The sequence below is a fragment of the Sapajus apella genome, unplaced genomic scaffold (genome assembly GCF_009761245.1).
Source record: "Sapajus apella isolate SASKATOON/1434 unplaced genomic scaffold, GSC_monkey_1.0 scaffold45, whole genome shotgun sequence".
Taxonomy (NCBI): domain Eukaryota; kingdom Metazoa; phylum Chordata; class Mammalia; order Primates; family Cebidae; genus Sapajus; species Sapajus apella.
The window spans coordinates 3,529,915-3,549,031 of NW_022436985.1; the positions used below are offsets into that span (position 1 = coordinate 3,529,915).

Here is a 19,117-nt window from a genome sequence, read left to right on the forward strand (position 1 = left end):
ACACACACACACACACACACACACACACACACACACACACACACACACACACGAGTGGAATACTATTCAGTCTTAAAAATGAAGGAAATCCTGTCATTTGTGAAAACATGTATGAATCTGGAGGACATTATGTTAAGCAAAATAAGCCAGACAGACAAATACCACATGATCTCCTATGTGGAATCTAAAAAAGTTGAACTCATAGAAGCACAGAATACAAGGGTGGTCACTGATGGAGGAGGGCTGGGGAGATGTTGGTCAAAGGACATAATTTCATTTAGGTAGGAGGAATAAGTTCAGGAGACATAAAATATGGTGATTATACTTAATAACAATGTAGTATATTCTTGAAAATTGCTAAGAATAGATATTGAGTGCTCTTACCACAAAAAATTAGTATATGAGGTAATATATATGGTAATTAGCTAGATTTTGCCATCCTACAATGTATGTATGTTTCAATACATCATGTTGTACATAAGCATATGCGACTCTTATTTGTAAATTACTTAGAAATAATTTAAAAAAAAAAAAGAACTGCCAACAGCCACCTGAAGATGGAAGAATGAAGGAAGGATTCTCTTAGTGAGAATGTGATCCTGCCAGCACCTTGATTTGGGACTTGTCTCCAGAACTAGGGGAGAATAAATTTCTGTTGTTTTAAATCCCCTAGTTTGTGATAATTTATACAGTAGTCACAGGAAACTAACATAGTACGCAAAAAGAGTTTTAAAAGGATCTGATAAAATAGTGTAACCAAACACCTTCATCTGAGTACTGACTACTCATGAATGAAAATATATGAGGGGCTGTCCATTCTGTCCACTTTTGCATTTTCCCAGGGTGGAAAACATCACATATTTCTTTGTTCATTGTGAAATGAATTATGAAAATGTGCTCAATGCCCCAGTAAGCATATTTTCTAAAATAGCAGTTATAACCATTAAACTTTGTTTTTAGGAAATAATTTTCTCTTTTAATAATATTTCTCATTTATTTTACTAACTTAGCTAAAGCTAAATTTACCAGGAACTATAGAAAAATAGCATTCACTCCTCCTAAATAGATGAAATAACAGGAATTAGAGATTCCTAGAAGTGACTGAAATTATAAAATAGGGTAGATAATTTAATAAAAAGATTCATTTTCCAACAAGTAAAATACTGCTTGTGTATGACAACATACAATCACTGAAGCACAATAATTTCTTTTTCTAACCCAGAGAGACACTTCAGCCACTCAAGCAGTCCATGATATCTACTGATTAGGTAAAGACCCAAACCTCCCCTCACCTAGAAGGTAAGATGTACCACTGAAACCAACTTCTCTGCAGGGTTGTGGCCTACTAAAAACTGGTAGACAAATAAGAAATAAAGGTACCCCTTAATAAATGTAATCTCCCTGGAAGGCCCAATATATAGGCTTCCTTCTTGTGTTGGTATAAAAAGGGGGCCCTTTCTTTCTCTCTCTCTCTCTTCTTCCTTCCTTCCTTCTTTCTCTCTCTCTCTCTCTCTCTCTCTCTCTCTTTCTTTCTTTCCTTTTGAGACAGTCTCACTCTATCCCCCAGGCTGGAGTGCAATGGCACGATCTCGGCTCATTGCAATGTAGAGCATTTAAAAGAATGTCTGACACACATTACCTGCTCTGTAAATATTATCAATAGTATTATTACATATTTTATTATTGCCTTATAAAAAAACTCTTCCACAGTTTCCTATTAAGTTAGAAACAAAATTCAAAATTTTACTTATGGCAGTTCAAGATCTTTTATAATCTGAACCCTCCCAACCCTCTAACCACCTCCCAACTCTTCCTGTCCCCTCAAAAAATCTATATTTTTGCCCCAATGAACTACTGACAAGTTATCAGAACTGAGTGCATCTTTGCTTAAGCTGTCCTCTCTGCCTAGAATGGCCTCTTTCCTCCTGCTGTCAATCACCTACCAAGTTCTATATTCAAGTTTCAATTTATGCTTTATCTCCTGGGACATGTTGACTCCACAATCTTTTCTCTCTGCTCCAGTTGCTACCTGTACATATCTACATTCTGAGAATCATCCACCTGTATTATAAATACTGTCACTTTATATGTCTCTTTCTATTAGGATCTTCTTAAATTGAGAGATGCATTTTTTTTAATCTACCTATTCCCTAATACTAGCATAGAACTGGCATACCACTATAGTTAAATAAATGCCTACAGAAGAGAGGGAGAAAAGAAATGAGGAAAAGAGGGTGTTTTTTCCTTCATATATCTTGGCCTCCATGGCCCACTCCTCTCCTACATTCTTCTATTTCCCATATAAGTACTCTTTAGCCAACAAGTTCATATATAGCAAGCACATATAACAGCTTTTCTACACTACAAATGAATTTGGGGTATGAATTAATTATATACATATTTATATTATGTATATAATATATATATATTATATAAATATATATACATATATTATACATAGATACATATATGTATATAATTATGTATATATGTATATATGCATATATAGTATACATAGATACATATAAGTACAAGTCATGGGGGACTCTGTTCATCTTATCACTTATTCACATATTACTAAGGTTTGTACAATCCTTTCAAGTTTCTTTGCCTAATCTATGCTTGATCCCAACCTCCAGTCCAGCTCAATTCATTTGATTCCTGGGAAAACTGAGTACTCATACTAACTTATTACTTGCCCTGTCTTTTAATTATGAAATCCCTCTAAACTAGGATCTCTCTTCTTGAAGATCCAAGCAAACTTTATCACTGTCCTTAGTTTTAAAAATTCTTCCTTTTCAGAATTTCAAACTTAAATTGACAAAACAATGCTACCCTGCTCTCTCCTGCCATCATCATTCACCCCAATCTATATGACAAGGGTGGCATTTTAATATTTTTAATGTTTCTGTGTCCACTTTTCCAATTTCTGTAATTCAGTTATATAAGGTTTATTCAAGGTCCACATATCATAGTTGAGAGGGGACATTTTGGCACCTTAGAATCAAGGAGGGATTTTGAGGCTCTAAAGAAAGAAAGAAATTCAGGAAAATAAGCAACTTAAAGAAAGTATAAGAAAACGTTACAGAAAATGGAAAACATGCTGGTTTAATAGTTACGGTATTTGCTATAAACCAAGTTACCACTAAATCCAGAATTTCCCAATCTCAGGATAAGATACTGTTGAGATACATAAAAGAACACTGTAATTAGACCACAAAATAGATGGAGAAGCAGTAGAGCAAGGTCAATAGGGTGGAAAGAATAACATCACAGTTCTGCTCTTCCTTCCCTTCTCCACCACACAACTCCAATTCCTGTGTCACTACTGTGACAGAGGCATCACAGATCTGTCACAGTAGGCAATCTTTTACACAGATCAAAATGAAATTTTGAAGCATAAGTAAAGACAAAGGGCTCTGCTGATTGATAGCTGGAGTTGCTTCAAATTCTAAAATGCTATGAATTTATGAAGTCTGTTCTCAATACTCAAACTTAACCATGCATTTTAATTCAACTAAAAAACTGTTTCACAGATGAAGATCGTATTAAAGCTACTTTAATTAGTATTCAGAGAATGTACACACTGGAGCTGCTACGGAAACAAATGAGGTAATACTGACACTGGAATATTTTGTAAGCTTCTAATAAAGCAAAAATTTTCAAAGAGCATTGACTCCTTGCTAGAAGTTTCCATGGAATCTGAAATTACTGGAATATCAAACAAATGTCTTCATAACTGCCTCTTTCTCTGCCTCCTATGAAATATATTTAATGGCAAAAATTCTTACTGCATTGTATTTGGAAAAGCAAAACAACTTTTAGAAAAGAAGAATTTATAATTACTAAGCAGTAAAAATATTTTTAATTTCTGTACTTAAAGAGTTGTGTGCAGACAAATCATTACATTAAGAGAGAAACAAATCTGAGATTGAACTCTGGCTTAATTACTTACAAGTTGTGTGACTATGAAGTACTTACTTAACTCTCTGTAAAGTAACATGATAATATCTGCCATAATAAGCTGCTATTAAGATTAAATGACTAATGAACACAAAATTCTTACCTCAGTAACTTATTAGAGGCAAGGATTTAAAGTGTAAGTTCCTTTTTCTTTAGTACGCTTTACTTACCAAATTCCTACTATGTACTAAAAAACAACACTGAAATTGCTTCCTTAACAACTTGACCACTTTTTCCCTCCTACCTCAGAAGAAAAACTATTATCTAAAGTTCTTGGAATAAAGAACACTGTTATAATTTATTAATTTATTTGAAGCCTCTTCAAATATAAAATTTTTCTTTCAAAATATAAAATATCTTTCTGTTTTAAGAATAATTTGAGAACCAGAAATATTTTCAGGATAACAAAACATTCTGGGCTAATAAATAACCTATTATTTCAAAGCCTTGTCTATATAACGTAATTCCAGTAAAACAGGGGAATCTGGAAAGTCCCTCACATTCATTGTAACAGGAAAAAGTGGTGTAAACTTCAGCTAAACAGCCAAGATAAAGGCAGACTTGAGTGTAAAAGAGGTATTTTAAGTCAGGATTATCCCCTATGAATTTTTACTGTGATTTGGAAGTGAACCTGTATTGTATTATGCAAGAAATTAAAAGTTCATAAACAAAAACAAATAAATGAATGAAAGACCATTTTTCATGTGCATTTCAATTCCAAAGAACTAGTATTTAGAGGGATCACAGCAGGTAAAAAGAAATTATTAGGTAAGACCAGTAACATTTGAAAAACTATTTTAAAGCTGATTTACTGTGAAAATACAGGCTTTAAAATACATTAAACAAAGGAGTTTGACAGTGTAAATACTCTGCCATGTTTTGCACGGCCAACCACTCCTATGTACTTTTCAACTCACATAAAGCCTAAGCTATTTCAGTCTTTGAGACAATAATAGCAACAACAGCCACTGGAAAACAGTTGGGAATGACTTGAATTTCAATCCTTTCAAAAATTCCTGGAGCTACGGACAAAAATGTTTCATTGGAACTCTAAGGAGACTGCTGCCATTAATACAGGAGAATGACCAGCTTGTCACTATTTACCTCACTAATAACTTGTAAATTATTTCTAAATTTATCAGACAAAAGTAGTAAAAATTGCCATATTTATAAAAGTGACATTCTCTACAACTCAAAGCAATAAATACATATTTGGTGTATTCTATGACTACATCCACGCCATGGTGGTAGGCACTGGAGTACGTAATAAATACGGTTTCTGCTTTTAAAGAGTTGGGTATGATTGTGTTAATCATAGTCTCTTATTTAGCTATTCCTTTTCATACAACAAGGAAATATTGAGTACTTCTCATTTAACTGAAATTAAGCTATTTTTATTTTTAAAATGACAATAAAGGTGAGGTTAATTTGGTGGAATCCAATGTTACAGAATCGTGCTCCTTTTAATCTACTGATACTGAGATGTGGCCAGGAAAATCTTCTCATGTGACTACTTCAGCTGTCTTCCGGCCTGGGGTTTTCTGTCTCTGCTACCCTCCTCACCCTCATGCTGTCTCTCCTCAGTCTCTCCCTCCCTGCGAGAATCTCTGCTTTCCAGTCTCTACCTCCAGATGGCTTAAAATATTTTTGGTGTGTGCTTCCCAACTCGTATAGAGCCACACTTGAGGCAGCTGGAGGTAACTGGCACACAGTTATAGGTATTCACCAGTGATCCATAAACAAAGCCTGCATAAATCTTGTAAATATTTGGATTTTTAAATAAATGTAGATTATTGTATATCAAGATAGAAAATCTACATCTTCATTTAAAACTGCAATATAATATTTATAAAATCTCCAGCTAGTGAAAATACAATTATTACCTTAATGTGGTAGGGGAAGGGTTTTCCACAAAACACTTGACATTAAAAAAAAAAAAAAAAAAAGACTTTATATGAGGTTAGAAATCAGCACTATGAGCTCCAGGGCAGGCATGAGAACTTCCTTTCTATCTCCAGGGATCCACATATAGCAAGTGTTTTAATTAGTCTATGCTGAAACGCGAATCTTAAACATTTTTGTTCAAGATATAAACATAATGACTAAGAGCGGGGCCTCTCTCCACTACCATGCTGTGATGCCATACTAATTTCTTCTACTCTATTTCTAGTCTGTTTGGAGACATACATGCTAAGGCTAATGAACAGGTGGTCACAGGCAAAAGTGAGAGGTTCAGGCAAGGAAGGGGTCTTTTTGATCTGGCTAACAGGGTAAATGGTGGAGCCATTCACCAGGACAAGTGCAAGCGGCAGGAGACACAAAATTGTAAGGCAAGGCATAGAGCTTAGTTTTGACCACCACATTGAGCTTGCAGAATCGATAACACATCCTAGTGAGAAGCAGTTTCAGTAATGTAAGAGGAGCAAAGCCAGACTTCAGTGAGCAGAAGAGCAAGAGGAAGGTAAAAGAGGCAGAACACTGGACCTGGGCACAGGCAGGCCAAAATCCTAAGACACTTTTGACTCTTCCCTCATGCTGCACCTATCCAGCCCATGACTGTGGCTTTTAGAAGTACTGCTCGATTCTCACTTCTCTCATTTCTCCTGTTTTCTATTTCAAGCCCTCACTAGGCCACGTTACTGCAATACTTGCCTGACTAGTCTCCCTGCCTGTGGTCTCTCTCCACCTTCTTCTAAGCAGTCTCACAAAATATAGTCCTGTGTCACTTTTCTGATGAAAGCTTTCAATAATACCTCCACGTCCAAGATCCTGCAAAACAGTATTCTGATCTCACTTTTCTTTCATTCTTATCTCTATTTCCAGTGGTCAACATGCTTATCCCACTATCTGCCTAAGGATTTGTCACCTCCATACTACTTCAGAGGGCACTGCTCCATCTGAATATGAAACAGAGAGGGAAGTCAGGTAGGTTGTCAGGTACCTACCTGACTTCCCTCTCTGTTTCTCCCTCTTTCCCTCAGTCACACCCATTTTGTTGCCAAGAAACAAAACAAATATGATATTCTAGAAGTACTTTACAATGATACCATACTAATACTTATCAACTGAGGAGGAAAATAGGGAGAAATAAGAAAACTTATCTTTATTATGTCCTAGGTTCTTTACATATGCTATTTCATTTTACCTCATTCTTCACAGCCTAGCCCAGATTTCTGCATCTCCACAAAGGCTTTCCATTAGAATGGGATCTCACTTTCCTTTGAACCCCTGTAGCACATTCTGTCTCTTCTGATCCTGATGAAGAGATTATAAATTCTTTAAAGGCAAAGATTATAAATCTCTTTATATCCACCTCTTATGGCTGTTAGTCATAACATAAATCTGAAGGAAAAGTGTGGATTTTTTTTTTTTTGAGACGGAGTTTCGCTCTTGTTGCCCAGGTTGGAGTACAATGGTGCAATCTCAGCTCACTGCAACTCCACCTCCTGGGTTCAAGCAATTCTCATGCCTCAGCCTCCTGAGTAGCTCGGATTACAGGCATGTGCCACCACACCCGGCTAATTTTGCATTTGTAGTAGAGGCAGGGTTTCCCCATGTTGGTCAGGCTGGTCTCAAGCTCCCAATCTCAGGTGATCCACCCGCCTCAGCCTCCCAAAGTGCTGGGACTACAGGTGTGAGCCACCATGCCTGGCCCCCAAATTTTAAAATTTAATGAATATTATTTAATTTTAAACCTCAGTAATTAACAATAGTGTTGAGGAAAGGTTTTAAAAGAAAATTTATTCTAAAAGTATCAGAAAAACACATTCCAAAAGTTAATAATTTTGCTTGATTTTAATATGTTACTCAGAAAACTACTTTAAAGGGAACACACATGAATATAAAATGAGAGAAAAAACTCACATTTTTATTTTTTTGCCTTTCTGACTTAACCCCCAGTAAAAAAGAACTATATTTGTATTGATCCTCTAACCTGAAAAAGAAGAGTTAGCAGAATAAACAAGACTAGATGTGTGCTGGTTTTTCTTTGCTGCCACTATCTTTCCTGCCAGATGGGCCATAAATTATTGGTTAAGACAATAATTTTGAACCAAAGCAGTAATTAGCTGGCAGTAAACATGTTTGCATCCATTAAATACTCTTTGAAAAGGCTTTAATTACATCTACATGATCTAAAATTACTCATTTGACTAACCAATCATCTCTTCTAAAACTTGCATCATTATCTTTCTAACTTTGTCAGGTAATGACCTACTGACTTCCCTCTCTCAGTTTCTCCCTCTTTTCCTCAGTCACGCCCATTTTTGTTGCCAAGGAACAAAACAAATATGATGATCTAGAAGTACTTTATAATGATACCATACTAATACTCACTTATTAACTAACTGAGGAGAGTAACAGGAAGAGAGAGAACTTATCTTTATTATGTCCTAGGTTCTTTACATAGGCTATTTCATTCAACCCGTGTAAAAGCCCTAGAAGGCAGGTCTTATATGCCCATTTACAAGTGGTTAACTGAAACTCAGTTACATAAGGTGCCTAAGGTCATATAGCCAGGAAATGGTGAAACCAGGATTTAGACCAAGTTTGCTTAATTTCAAAGCAAATGCTGGTGTCATTCACCTTCTTTACATCTCTATTTCATGGACCTTAAAAATTCTACACATTTTAATATTTTTTTGCAAAGACTATTTTAGGTGTGATCTAAAAAAATTTTTTTACAGTAAAGATTTAAAATTAAACAGGTCTTTAAACATATTCCTGGTATTGTTTTCCCAAAGGACTACAGATTAAAATAATTTTTCCTTCAGAGAAATAAATAAGATTTTTATATGTTAAAAAACAAAACTTTCAAGATGTAAAGTTCAAAGGGAAGAATTTCAAAATACAAAATACACTGTAACCAACCCATATTTATCAGATCTGTTTAACTGTCAAACTGCCACAGATTATTCAGAACTAAATTGAGCCTTCAAGTCCATTTCCAATAATCTTTATCCCTATTGAAGTGAAGAAAAAGAGATAGATAAATGTTTCTCTTCTATGTCTGCTGATTGATTTGTTGATTGACAATCATGGTCTCTTCCAGTGAGTGTCATGTTGAGCAAATAGTCCCTAAAACATATTTTATATTTTTTTCTTTTTTTTTTTGTATTTTTAATAGAGATGGGTTTCACCATGTTGGTCAGGCTGGTCTTGAACTCCTGACCTCAAATGATCCACCCACCTCAGCCTCTCAAAGTTCTGAAATTACAGGCATGAGCCACCAACCCTGGCCCCTAAAACATATTTTTTTAAGAATTCCTGAATCTTCAGTTACTCACAGAACGCACACATAGAAGCACAGGAATGAACTAGCAAATACAGTCAGCAGGCTGGTAAACTTGGGAGATAAAAATAAAAAATGACTTTCTGACTTAGGATGGGAAACCATATACGCAGGTCAGTATCCAAATGAATGTTTTGATCTGGTGGCTCATTAACCTATTAGCTTCCCCCCCTCACCCTTTTCCTTTCTCTCTAACATATAGCGTCTTTTTAAAGCACACAGAAAAAAATTTAGGTATAATTTTTATTACAGGATTCTGACAGGGAAAAGTAAAAATGAAAAGTACTTTTTAACAAAGATGCAGTTGCTTACAAGTAGAGGAAGAGTCACCCCTATTATACACTATCCCATTTTATCAAACATATATTAGGAGACTAGTCATTAAGTCCTTTGTCACAGCAAAGAAAGTAAGGAGGGTACTGGCTTTGAACTGATTTGAGTTTGTTAGGCATGTCACATAAACTCTCTAAGCCAAGCTCGTCCAACCCATGGCCCATAGGCTGCATGTGGCCCAGGATGGCTTTGAATGCAGCCACAAATTTGTAAACTTTCTTAAAACACCGAGGTGTTTTTTTTTTTTTGCGATATTTTTAAAGTTCATCACCTATCGCTAGTGTTAGCGTATTGTACGTGTGGCCCAAGACAATTCTTCTTCCAGTGTAGCCCAGGGAAGCCAAAAGATTGGATATCTCTGTTTTAAGCCATTATATTTACCTGAAATAGGCTAACTTCTTCCTCAATTGATTGATATAAGGATTTAATGATACATGTAAAAAAAAAAATTCACTAAGCAAGTCAATACATGTTTTTCCTCTTTCCCTGTTTTTCCTCTTTCCCTTTCCTAAGCAGCATTTCTCATTTTAATGATGAATGGGAGACATAATCAGACTCAGTCCTTCCGAAAAACTGTCATCCTCCAACCTAAGAATTAAAAACAAATAAGCAAACAAGAAGTAGTAAAAGCTAAACTGAAGAATAAACACTAGAAAAGCACTTGAATACCAAAGAGAAAAAAAGTAACTTCAAATGCAATGACTTGAAACTCCAATTTTTAATAGAAAAAATAATCCAATGAAATACTTTTAATTCACATGAAGTGAAATATCCCAGATAGAGAAATGAAAACTTTGAAAAAAGTACTTTCTAAACTCCTGCCTCTATGAAAGTGACAGCAGAGTTGAACCCACAAAGCTAACAGTAATGGAATATTAAATAATCCATTAAAATGAGACAAAAGATGGCTAATAGCTTCAGTCTGGTATAACAGCTACTTCTTTTTCCTTATAATCCAATGTCCCTATTAAATTACTCCAATCATTAGCAGTAGTATCTGGACCTCTGGCAATCTTTTTGTTGTTTGAAGAATGAAGAAGAAGGAGAAGGCAGAAAGAGTAGTATATCAGTATTTTTCAAAGTTCAATTCTTCTAGGTCTTTCATTTCCAATCATAACAAGTTATACACTAAATGAAGTTTGAAGAACAAAAAACAAAAATTTTAAAAAACCACAGACATGCCACTACTAATATTATAAAAACAAGGAAGAGTAGAAAAACTATATATATATTCTGTGATTCCAAGAGGATTAATTTAACAATATCAAATAAGAATGAAAATATATAATACTATATTTTCTAATAAATTAGTGATGTTTACATATCCATCTGACCTACCTTTCACCTTAAAGTGAGCAGAACAGTACAAGTCACTTGGCTAACCTGGCATAGTTTAAGATAACTCCAATGAAGAAAGTCCAGCTTCCTGATTCTCCCAGCCAAAATAAGCAAACTTAAGTTGGTTTGATCTAACAGCAAGCTCTAGGGAACTTATACATTTACAGTTTAAAAACCAGAACAAGAACCACTATTTTTATTACAAACAGGGAATTTTGAAATCACCCATGACCTCATTTTATAGTCAAGAAAATTAAGGCTCAGTAGTTTAGCTACTAGCCCTAAATCATACAATAAGCATGTAACAAGTTTATCTATGTCCTATGTAGCTACCTTCTTAAATAAATGTAACAGTTAAAAACCTTATTTATAAAAACCAGTTCTAATACAGTTAATAGTTATTAGACATCAAAGCTTTTGAAAGTAATTTTTTTCTTGTATCAGCTGAAATAGTATAATTTTAAAAACGGTAACACTTTGACTTGGATCAAAATCATAGGCAAAACACATTTGACATTTAAAAATATGCACTGCTATTTGCCTGACTTCCCCAAAGTAAAAATAATTTTAAATAGAATTTTTTGTAGTCCAGTTGTAGTACTCCTAGAATTAGTTTTAGGTGCAGATAAAAACATATATGTATTTTCCAAGTCTTTTCAACGATAAATGACAAATCAAAATAAAATCATCTACACTTCTACATTCATTAGAAATCCACAGTATAGGCCGGGCGCGGTGGCTCAAGCCTGTAATCCCAGCACTTTGGGAGGCCGAGGCGGGTGGATCAAGAGATCGAGACCATCCTGGTCAACATGGTGAAACCCCGTCTCTACTAAAACTACAAAAAATTAGCTGGGCATGGTGGCGCGTGCCTGTAATCCCAGCGACTCAGGAGGCTGGGGCAGGAGAATTGCCTGAACCCGGGAGGCAGAGGTTGTGGTGAGCCGAGATCGCGCCATTGCACTCCAGCCTGGGTAACAAGAGCGAAACTCCGTCTCAAAAAAAAAAAAAAGAAAAGAAATCCACAGTATACTGAGTCAAGTCTTATTTTTCAGGATATCATGGAAAGACAATGTGTTTGCTTTATTATATGCCCCCAAATTAAAGTAGACATAAATAACAGTTACAAAACAACCCAATTCAAGAAAGTATCTTTATCTTACTTTTTCTTATCTAAATCCTATTTTAAGATATTGAGGTTGGGCCTAAAAAGGAAACCAAATTTTGAATATACACATATATTTTCTTAAAAAATTAGTAGATATACAAGAATAATATTCAATGTAAAAAAATCACAAAACAAAATTATTGGTAATTTTCTTTTCAAAGACAAAAATGGACTTCCTCTCTCATGTTCTCTCCCTGGGAATTCTTATGTGGAGGAGAGCACAGTTGGGCACAGTGGTCATCATCCAGTGTTCCTACAGTGCTAGCAGGAAAGGGCAGTGCCACCACCATTGAGTGGGGAGAGGCTTGGTCTGCTGCTTTCTCTGGACTCCCTTTCCGTGACTGTAAGTTATTTATCTCCCAAACCCTGCTCTAGATACCTGGCCAACCAGCTATAACTTTCCAGAGTTTTCTCACTATATTTTAATAGGCCCAGGCAAACTTAAATTTGATTACAAACATGGCAATGACCCACAAGGCTCTGTAAGTTCTTGCCACTTCTCCCTTCCCACTACCTCTCTGACCTTGCTTCTTACCAGTCTGCCTTCACTCCCTCTGGCTATACCAGCCTCCCTGACAGAGGGCCAGCACACTGGCTCTTCCCTCTGCTTGGGATACTTATGCAATTCCCTGGGGAACTTCAGTTTAAAATAGGGTGGTAAGGAAAGCCACACTGAAAAGGTTATTAGATATCTTGGGAATTAGTATCCCGAGTGAGTAGATGCTCCCTATATCCCTCACATGCTTTATTTTTCCCTGTAACATTTATCCACACAAGATATCTTACATATTCTGCTTACTTGTTTATTATCTGTCTCAGTCCTCTAAAATGCTAGTACTATGAAAGCAGAGATTTTTGTTTGGTTTGCTCACTGCTATGTCCCCAGCATCTTCAACAGTGCCTGGCACATGGTAAGAGTTCAGGAAGTATTAGCGAAATAGATAAATGATTCTAAGTTTGGGAAATAATACTGGTGCCTATCAAAAATTGACTACTATATAAGGTGCTGTCAAATACAAATAGAGTAAAAAAAAAAAAAAAAAAAACATGGCCTTTGCTCTTAAAGGGTCTTCTATACATGGGGTAATTAGTGAATAACATAGGCAATGCTAGGTATGACTATTAGCTAATTAGGTTTATTTGTATAAGACTCATGGAATTGCCCTTGTTCATCCTGATTATACTTAGTGTACAATTAAATGCTGAGCTGAATGGCATAAACTATTTCATACAAGTTCAGAAGGGGAAAAGGAATGAGGTGCAATAGTAGGAACAGATTGACTGTGGGCAGGAGACACTAGATTTGGGTTAGTGGATGTGAAGGCATGCACTGGCAATGAACAGGTGGTGGGCATTTCAGATGAAGTGAACTTCATGAGAGGGCATAAAGGCAAGGGAAGGATGGTGAGAAACCTATCCTAAATGGAAGAGAGGACATTCAGTGATGAGTGGTCGTGATCTGGAGAGTACAACATGAGGAGAACTTGATTACGGAGACAGAACCTTCTGAGCAGAGGGCTTAGTCTGGATAGAATCTCATTGCATGTGCTGTTTTCTGTGCCCAGCTTGGACCTCCTGGAACTCTCCTAACAGTTTGCTCCGCCCCTCCCTCAGGTGTTTCTTCCATTGCTGCTAATGGTTCACACCAGTAATTTTTTTTTTTTTTTTTTTTTTTTTTTTGAGACAAGAGTTTCACTCTTGTTGCCCAGGCTGGGGTACAATGGCATGATCTCAGCTCACTGCAACCTCCACCTCCCGGGTTCAAGCAATTCTCCTGCCTCAGCCTCCCGAGTAGCTGGGATTACAGGCATGTGCCACCACACCCAGCTAATTTTTTGTATATTTAGTAGAGACAGGGTTTCTCCATGTTGGTCTGGCCAGTCTCGAGCTCCCAACCTCAGGTGATCTGCCCGCCTTTGCCTCCCAAAGTGCTGGGATTACAGGCATGAGCCACCATGCCCAGCCACCCCACCAGTAATTTTCTTTGGAAGCAATAGAAGCTACCTCCTACTCCGCTTCTCTCTGTTTACTCACACAACATACTTTCAGGACAGGTGATGGCTAATAACTAATCAATACAAGGAAGGGGGTACAAAAGCCCCCTTCATCTCCTCAAGGCAACACCAGCTCTCTGTAGTGCAATTTTGTTTCCAAGTCTCCTGCTGAACCAAGTGAAGCTGGATATCACCTGAAATCACACCTTTGCTCATCTCAGTTTCTTCTGCTTCCCAACCCTGTTTCACTCACTCCCTTCCAAGTAACATTTTAAAGGACTCCCTTACTGCATCACTTGCACAAGAATCTCCATCTCAGGCTCTGCTCTAGGAAACAGGACTAAGCCAAGTCTGTGAATGATAGTAGTACATATTCATGCAGAAAACTTCAAGTTTATGAAGGAGAGTGTTGGACTAAGAAACTACTCTTGCAGGTAATTCAGTTTGGAAGAATTCAGAGCAGTCTGGTTGGTGAGAAGTGGGATGAAGAAGTGACCAGAGGTCAACTGAGAATGCTGTTCAGGCCGGGTGCAATGGCTCATGCCTGTAATTCCAGCACTTTGGGAGGCTGAGGTGGGCAGATCATTTGAGGTCAGGAGCTTGAGACCAGCCTGGCCAACATGATGAAAGCCCATCTCTACTGAAAATACAAAAAAAATCAGTCAGGCATGGTGGCATGCACCTGTGATCCCAGCTACTTGGGAGGCTGAGGTAGGAGAATCCCATGAACCCAGGAGGTGGAGGCTGCAGTAAGCCGAGATTGTGCCACTGTACTCCAGCCTGGTGACAGAGCGAGATTCAGTCTTAAAAAAAGAAAAAAAAAAAAAAAGTGCTGTTCGAATTCGGAAAACATATTTGCTTGGATATAAGAAAGAAAACTTAAGGAGAGAATGGTCCTGGCACAGAGAAGAATCAAAGATATCTCTTTAAAGTTGAATTTTTCCCTTAAAAGGCAAAAGTATTTCTTCAGTAGCAGTGTCAATGTTATACTATGAATTTTGTTAACCACACACACTATCAAAACAAGCTGACATTGCCTAACACAAGAAGTGTTCAAAAACTTGAAGAGAACTTCAGTGAACAACAATGGGACTCTACAATATTTTGGGTCCTTGAATGTCTATTATTTAGAAATATGAAGATACGATTAAGATGTTTGTAACAAGTCAATTTTGTAAGTTGGTTTGTTAGATTTTGTATTTAAGCAGCCTAAAGCAATCTTTATTAGAATCAGTAGCAGATTACTTAAATTGGAATGGCATCCAAACAGGGCAACATCTGGTTTTTATCTATTCTTATGGGGCCCAGAAGTGTTTTCAATAGAAAATAAGATACTGGTTCCTCGGTCATAAAATAAGCAGCACAATGTGAAAACAAGCAGGCTGGTATGAAAGAAATTATACGCAACCCATAAAAAAGCTCATATCCTTACACAAACTTCCAGTTTTAGAACGTGTAAAACACCCTGTCAGCATCTCTATTTGTTTTTGCTTTCTTGATATCTCAAATAAGTGAAGCTTCTTGACCTCTTGATTTCCCTTCAAAATTTATACTTGGTAAAATAAAAATGACTACTTTCATTTGATTAGTAACAACTTTCACGTTACATGTCTCAATATAGAGAACAAAAGAATACTAATGAAACAAATTTTCTTAGCAATCAATTACCTTTCTCATTGACTACTTTTCTATGCATTAAAATGTAAAGCTAATAGCCTATCAAAATTTAAAATACATTTAAACATTGATTCAGCAGTCCCACTAAAAAGAATTTCTTTTTAAAAAACTTTTTTAAAAAGACCCTGAAGAGGAAACTGGTTAGAAACTCATGATACATCAAAATAGATCTGTATGTCCACATCAGTCTAAGTTTGTAAAAACAATATTCTATTCAGTTTTAATACCAAATTGATACTCACTCAGACAGGTAAATATAATTTATCCTGTAGAAATCCTTTCCCTAGCAATCCGTCAGACAGCAGTTGCAAAAAACAGAGAAGCAATGCCTAAGTGTTTTTCATAAAACACTACTCCTAGGATAGGCTCCATGAAAAAGGTTCCATAGCCAAATACATTGGGAAGGTACAATGTCTTAATTCCCTCTTTTTAAAATTTTTTGTTTGTTTTTTGGAGGCAGGGATAGAGTGTCACTTCATTGCCCAGGCTGCAGTGCAGTGGCATGATCTCGGTTCACTGCAATCTCTGCCTCCTGGGTTCAAGTGATTCTCCTGTCTTGGCCCCCAAGTAAGGGGATTATACTTTCTACTTTTATATTTACCTGTCTGAGTGAATATCAATTTGGAATTACAGGCATGCACCACCACACCCATCTAACTTTTGTATTTTTAGTAAAGACTGTGTTTCACCATGTTGGCCAGGCTGGTCTCAAACTCCTGACCTCAGGTAATCCACCTGCCTCGGCCTCCCAACGTCCTGGGATTACATGCGTGAGCCATGGCACGCAAGACAATCATATGCAATATAACTACGGAACAGGTTGGGGAGGGAGAAAAATGATGTTTTCCAAATTTGGTAGAATTCAGAACACTTTTGTAATCAACAAAAAAAAGATTTGCTTAAAACTCTCCATAACTATCTCATATATGATCAAGCTACCTTCTTCATAAAGCTAAAGGTTTCACAGCCACCATCCTGTCACCTTCTGTTCCCTCTTTCTCCTCCCTTGCCTTTAGCCCAGGATACTACAGTGATCAAACTTTGTAAGTCATAATAACCACAAAGAACTTCAACAAATATAACTCCTGGTCTTTCCTTCCAGAAATTCTGATTCAGCATAGAAATCAGTATTTTCAACAAGCACTCCAGGTGATTTTGGTACAGGTTTCAAATGATGGGATGCTCAAAATACCTGATATTTTATAAATAATGTGATGATTAATTATTTTATAATTATGGCCAGACTGACTTTAGAAAGCAGTAAGTTCAAAAAGTTCAGCCTTCAAATGAGTCCATTAAAAATTATTTTTCTACTCAGAAAAAAAGAAGAGAAAAGGACAAACTAAGGAGAGCCATATCATACGCTAAAAGAATACCCTTTAATATACTGCTCAGAACTTTACCTATCAAAAAGAATTCTTAGCCAGCACTCCACTGAAAAATTTCAAGAATTCCTGAATTCTCTGAAATTGTATACACAATTTTCTTTTCTTTTCTCTTCTTCTTTTTAAGACAGGGTCTCATTCTGTCACCCAGGCTGGAGTGCAGTGGCACAATCAGAGTTTACTGCAACCTCGACCTCTTGGGCTCAAGCAATCCTCCCACCTCAGCCTCCTGAGTAGCTGGGACTACAGGAACATGCCACCACGCCTGGCTAATTTTTTTATGTTTTGTAGAGACAAGAACTCATTATAGTGGCCAGGCTGGTCTCAAACTCCCTAGGTCAACCAATCCTCCCGCTTTGGCCTCCCAAAGTGCTAGGATTACAGGCCCACACAATTTTCATTAGTATGGGAATACATGCCTTTTGATGGACAAATAACTCATACCTTTCAGCAATTCTCATGCTGCTCAATTATCCAATTTAAGAACCATTCTTATTTTTTATTTATTTACTTGAAACAGTGGTAGCAGAAACTGAGTCGTAGTTAACACATGAATCAGACACACAAAAACACATTCCTCAATGTTGTTTTCTCTTTCAGGGACAAATAAAAAGCAACTTACCTTTGCAGAGTCATATTTAAAGAGCCTGTACAACCCTTAATCTTATTCTGGGCTTCAAGATGAGTCATTCCTTGTGCACTTATTCCATCAATGGTGAGAACCACATCACCTATTCTTACATTTGCCTGGGCTGCCTTGCCGCCATCTTTTAGCTGAAATAAATATATTTCATTAGGCGTGTCACTCTTTGAAAAAGAATAATAAATCCTGATAAAACTTATACTTTTTCTTGTACCAAAAGTATATTAATATACTATTAAAGTAACACAAAACTATCTCGTTTAACATGTAAAGAATTTTAGCATGTAAAGTCAAAATTCAAAAAATGTTCATGTTTATTTTCTTAAATTCTTATTTGCTCTCTTTAAAAAAAATGGAAATAATTTTCTGAGAAAGATTCCCTGATCATTTCTTCATTGTGCAACAGTAGTTGTGTGATTTTTATGAATCAGGAAGAGAAGCAACAACAAAAACTTCACATTTTAGCAGAATAAAAAGAATGCAATCTGAATAGGGTTTTTATACTCTTTTAGAAATAATTTTTTAAAACTCTTTTAACAGCTGTATTTTTGTTTGAGCACAAAGAGGAATAGAGAAGGAAGATCTGCTAAACAATCCTTCCTGTTGAGTCCAGTTCATATGCAGGGTTCGGGGATTGAAGTCTTTCAGATTCCACGCCCAAGTATCTTTTATACTGGGTGTGCTTCCTGCTCTAGGCTTTCATTCTCAGAAGGGAAACTCTTTGTATCTGAGACAACCAGACTTTTTGGTGTGTATCACAGTCCTTAATCCTTAGTTTCTCTTCCCCTGCTCAATAAAATCTTCTATGTGTTTACATTATTTAGTTTGATCTCCTTCAAATTTCGTGCATATGTATTTCATTGCCCCAAAAGAAGCAGATATAATATTACACTAGATGAGTGACAGTGAACTTTTCATAGATACCTAGAAATATGAAACGAGTACAAATCAAAGAAACCATTCAAACTGAAATGACAACTCAGCATTCAGTAAGTACAAATAGATCACACTGAATACTGAGTTGCTGAAAGATGAGTGAGACTAGGCCTAAAAAAGCAAGTAAATAACCAGTATTCCTCTAGTACTTGAAACTAAAATCTTAGTTTCTGTTTGTGATGATGAAAAAGTTCTAGAAATAGATAGTCAGGAAGGTTGCACAACATTGTGAGTATTCAGTGAATGCAACATTTTAAAATAATAAACCACTTTGGGAGGCTGAGGTGGGCAGATCACTTGAGGTCAGGTGTTTGAGACCAGCCTGGCCAACATGGTGAAACCCCGTCTGTACTAAAAATACAAAAATTAGCTGGGCATGGTGGTGCACGC

General features: G+C 36.5%; 1 protein-coding gene across 19 annotated transcripts in view; it reads right to left on the reverse strand.

The window, feature by feature from the left end:
• Window positions 1-19,117, reverse strand: part of PDLIM5 (PDZ and LIM domain 5) — a 205,560-nt gene that overhangs the window by 126,486 nt on the left and 59,957 nt on the right. For 17 of the 19 annotated variants that reach the window (XM_032239580.1, XM_032239584.1, XM_032239577.1 and 14 more), the window contains one exon: window positions 17,771-17,922. The exons of the other annotated variants lie outside the window; for them this stretch is intronic. In XM_032239580.1, coding sequence (XP_032095471.1) covers window positions 17,771-17,922 — 152 coding nt within the window. The remainder of the gene's footprint in view (window positions 1-17,770; window positions 17,923-19,117) is intronic. 19 annotated transcript variants of the gene reach the window in all.